This window comes from Capsicum annuum, chromosome 1 (genome assembly GCF_002878395.1).
Source record: "Capsicum annuum cultivar UCD-10X-F1 chromosome 1, UCD10Xv1.1, whole genome shotgun sequence".
NCBI lineage: Eukaryota > Viridiplantae > Streptophyta > Magnoliopsida > Solanales > Solanaceae > Capsicum > Capsicum annuum.
The window spans coordinates 21,855,124-21,859,617 of NC_061111.1; the positions used below are offsets into that span (position 1 = coordinate 21,855,124).

Consider the following 4,494-nt stretch of genomic DNA (forward strand, 5'->3'; position numbering starts at 1 on the left):
ATCAGAGTGTCATTCTGAATGTGAAGATTGTGAACCAGAACTCTCAGTTTCACCAATGCTTTTCTCAAAAGGTCTCTTTGTCCACAACCAATTTCTCTTGTCCATCGATCTTAATAACTAACTAAATCTCCTACAAGTTCATTGCTAATGACCACCTACATATAATTGACACCATTAATCAATAATAATCAAATGAATGAGTAACCAAACAGAAAATTCTTGATAAGTGGTGGTCCAAATTTACAAGCAATATATTTATGCTTACAGTCACATGCTTACAACCTTTTTCTCCAAGACCAATCCTCCACAACTACTCAAACACAATTATAACCGCAATAACAAACTTCCCACTACTTGTTCGATGTAATTCCTCAATGGTAAATATGTTACTACAACAACAACATATCCCAACTTCAGCTTACGTTCACCTTCTCAAAAATCAAATCAATATGCTAATTATATAACAAGCTGAAATTACCACAATGATCAATAAGCTAAAATTACCACAAAGAATTTTGATGATGAAATTCATACTTGAAGAAACCTTATGGCTAAAGTCGATTCTGCGAATGATTGAAAGTCGATTCTGGAATTTAGAAGAAAGAGATTTAACAACAAATATTTTGGAGGTCGATTCTGAAATTTGGAAGAAAAAGAGGAAGAAAGAGATTTAACATCGAAGAAAGAGATTTCAGCGAATATTTTGTAGAAGGGTATTTTTGTCCAAGAAAATATGACTTAACAAGTAAGGCTATTTTAACAAAGCCTTTTTATTTGGGGCTAAAATTTGAAAGCCACCTTAATTTGGGTCTATATTTGAGAATAACCCCTGAAAGCAAGTGGCAAATGGATATGGACTTAGGCCCAAGCCACCTTCACCACTCACATTATTTCAACTCGACTCATTCAATCCGTTCAATTTCATTAATCCTAGATCTTCAAATTGTTTACCCTTAAACTCAACCACAACAACAACATACTCAACCTAGTGTATTCCAATCAAGTGGGTTTGAAAAGAATAAAGTATACGCAATTCGTACCACTAACTCAGATGAAGTAGAGATGTTGTTTTCGATAGAACTCCGTCTCAGGACAAAAACAGTATAAAATGACATAATAAAAACAAAAACAAGATGAAATAATACACTAATATATCATAACAGAAATAAAACACCACAAAGTAGTACTATACACTATCTATCCGAAATTACAAACGTCAGCAAAACACCAGGAATAAGAAACTACAAACACACGCATAGCACTACGACTAGCAAGGACACACTCTCCTCTATTAACCATAGACCATAATTTGCGTCCTTCACAACTTTCTATATAAGATCATATCTTAGTAAGTTATAGCTGTTTCATAATATGTTTAATCACCTTCCTTCAATATTTCGACCTCTGCCCGACTGAAACCATCCATTACCAACCACTACCTCTAATAATGAGATTTTACTGGTAAATTGCCTATCATACTAGACGTGATTAAGACAATAAAAGAAAACAAACAGATCTGGCTTGATGTGCAACTTTCTTTTTTTAGTTCTAACAAAATAAAGCCCCACTAAAGAAGAAGCACGCCTAATGGAAAAATAACACAATTTATGGGGAGGGGAGGATATGGCGGAAAGAGAACATAAAGCCAAGTCAACATTAGTTAAAACTGATACCTATGGGTAGGCAGTCTAGTGACTGCAATACAGAAAGTACCACAAACAATGGGTTTGAACATCTCTAGGAAAGAAGACAACCCAGAACAATCGTCCTCATACACATCCATTGAATTTATTTAAGGTGGTATTTGATGCCTAATATACATGTTTTTATTTAGTAGTTTGCTTCAAGCAATTAATTGTTACAGGTTTGTCTCTGCCCCTACTCTGAAGCTGCTCATACTTAGACAACAGAGTCCTATCTGCTCGATTTCTGGCAAAGATTAGGGAAATACCAGCCACAAGGAACAAGATAGCTGCAAGTACCCAGCTAAACTGCAAGTTTGCCATAGCTCGGGCCCTTAAATCGGCTTCATCGGTTTGACAAATGATCGCTCCATGGACAGAGCTTTCATGACCTTCACTTGATTGCATAACACATCCTTGTGGAATGAAGTGCGGAAACCATAGGTTGAATCCCATGTTCATGAACCAAACCCCTTGGAAAATGACTGAAATCGGAAGAACAAGTGCTGCAGGGAAACAAGATGGGAAGCAAGTTACAACAAGAGCTGACATAAGGGATACACCCACTACAAGCTGCAACAGCCAGTGGTAATGGCCTTCGAGTCCTACGTGATCAGTTGAATGATAATGAAGCAAGAAAAGCTCCTGACCGAAAATAGATGTAGCAAGTATGCCTAACATCCCATGTAGGATCTCAGTCAAGTTACTTATCTCAGCGAGAAGAGTAAAACCCGCAAATACAGTCAAGTGTAGGAATATGGTGGCATGCTCAACGTTATGAAGCTTGAATGATAAGTGGAGAGAAGGGAAGTCTATGAACTGGATAGCTATGCAAAAGAGGGACAAGAACAAGACCAGAAAAAGATCAATATGTTGTAGAGTGGGAAGGGGACTGTTGAAAGGGTACCAAAACCTGGATCTGAATTTTGTAGTTCCATTTTGATAGTTGGATCTAATGGTGCTAATTGTATGCCAAAAACCAAGGAGGGCTAAGGCCAAGCCAGGTACGAGATGTCCAAGAAATGTTCCCATGGAAGTTTATGTCTCAGATTAATGAAGACTGATATTTGGTACCACGCTAGAGTAATTGTTAAATACTTTAATACTCACATATGCTCTGTAGAAAATTACCACTTATGATGTCCAAGAAACAATCTGGTGCATTATGCATGTGTTTCCACCATCAATACGCCAAAGGATAAAAAGTGAATTCCATTACTGCATAACCTTTTAGGATGATTAGGAGTTAAAGCACACAAATAATTTAGGTGGCGTGGCGACATGAGAAATGACATGAAAGCAATTATTAACAGAAAAAAGAAGGCAGAAAGGGGGTAAACTACATAATAACCCTTGTAGCGGTGACTTTGCTTTTTTGTCCCTCATAAAAAGGTCGTACGAAACTAGTCTTGTAACACTAAGGTGCCTACTGTAGTTCCCTTGTATTACAAGGGTTTCTTTAGAATTTTCAAAGAGAGAATGTAACTACATAGGTGCTGTACAATTTTTGAATCTTACGTTGTTATTCAGATCTTGTGACACGACTTCAACTGGTAAAACTGAATTGACTCGATCTTTTTCTTTTTGTAACTATTGTAAATCAAAAATTACAAAGCTTTACGAAGACTAGAGATTGAAACACCCTAAGAATTTTCTGTGAAGTTGCCTGATGTCTTTGGTCTTCAATCTTCTTATTTATACTCTTCAACTGATCTGGTTTTTTGCTCTAAAAGGAAAGTTCAATGGATTTCTTCTCAAACAAGCATTTGAAATAATTCCTTGATTGAGGATTCACATCATATGTTACATCCATATCAAATATGTCAGTACGTATGATATGATTTTCCTTTCTAGAAAATAGACTCACAGTCATACATGTCCATGTAGAGGGTGTGATCTTCCTTCCTTTCGCGATTCCTTGTGAAATCTGTTTTCCATGTTTGTCTTGTGATTCTCTTTAGTACGATGGGCTTCCTTGTAGTTAGGGATATAATAGGATTTCCTCATGATGCTATTTCAAATTTAGCTTCGACTTCCTTGAAGTTAGGAATCTTGTGAGATGCTATTTCCAATTCAGCTTCGAGTATGATCCTTCTTGACTTGATTATATATTCGGTGTATCCTACATATTTTTCTTTATTAGTTTGTCACTGTTAAAATAATATTTTTCTTTATTAGTTTGTCATTGTTAAAATATATTATATCAGAGTAGGATCCTAACAACTATAATCCGACCAACAAAGATGGTAAGTCCGGTCCTTGAGGAAATATGCACAATGACACCATACAAGTTCATATATTAAGATTGGAATGTCTACATCCCGTCATGTTTGATCCGTTTTTAATTTCTACGTGTCATTATTCAATAGTTTAGGTATACGCGCCTCACGCGTGTCACGACCCGAACCGAGGCCTTGGCCGCGACGGACATCCCGAACCGTGAAGGCCCGAGTGTCCTTCTCTAACTGGCAATCATATACACAATTCATGTACTGTAAGGAAAATGCAAAAAAACATGACAAGACGAAAACATGGTCATTCTTTTACTTCAAACTACTCAATACTGAAATGAGTTCATAAAATCAAAAACATCTAACATTAGTCTGTGAAATCTCAACTGAAAATAACCTCTGTCTGAAGATTGGGACAAGAACCCCAGTCGAACCATGAATAAAAATAAAATAACAATGACTTATAAATTAGACCTTCCGGAATAAGGGAGGCTCACCAACTGCAAATTTCTGACAAATCAATCTACGGCTTAGCTGGCCCCGGGATTGAGCCTAAGATTCTGAAATTTATTGGGTCAATA

At 36.6% G+C, this 4,494-nt stretch overlaps 1 protein-coding gene across 1 annotated transcript; it reads right to left on the reverse strand.

Annotated features, from left to right (window-relative positions):
- Positions 1–1,640: 1,640 nt before the first annotated feature.
- Positions 1,641–3,228, reverse strand: LOC107869904 (transmembrane protein 45B). Its single transcript, XM_016716306.2, has one exon. It carries the CDS (start codon positions 2,712–2,714, stop codon positions 1,827–1,829), a length of 888 nt encoding a protein of 295 aa, XP_016571792.1. The 5' UTR covers positions 2,715–3,228; the 3' UTR covers positions 1,641–1,826.
- Positions 3,229–4,494: the final 1,266 nt, after the last annotated feature.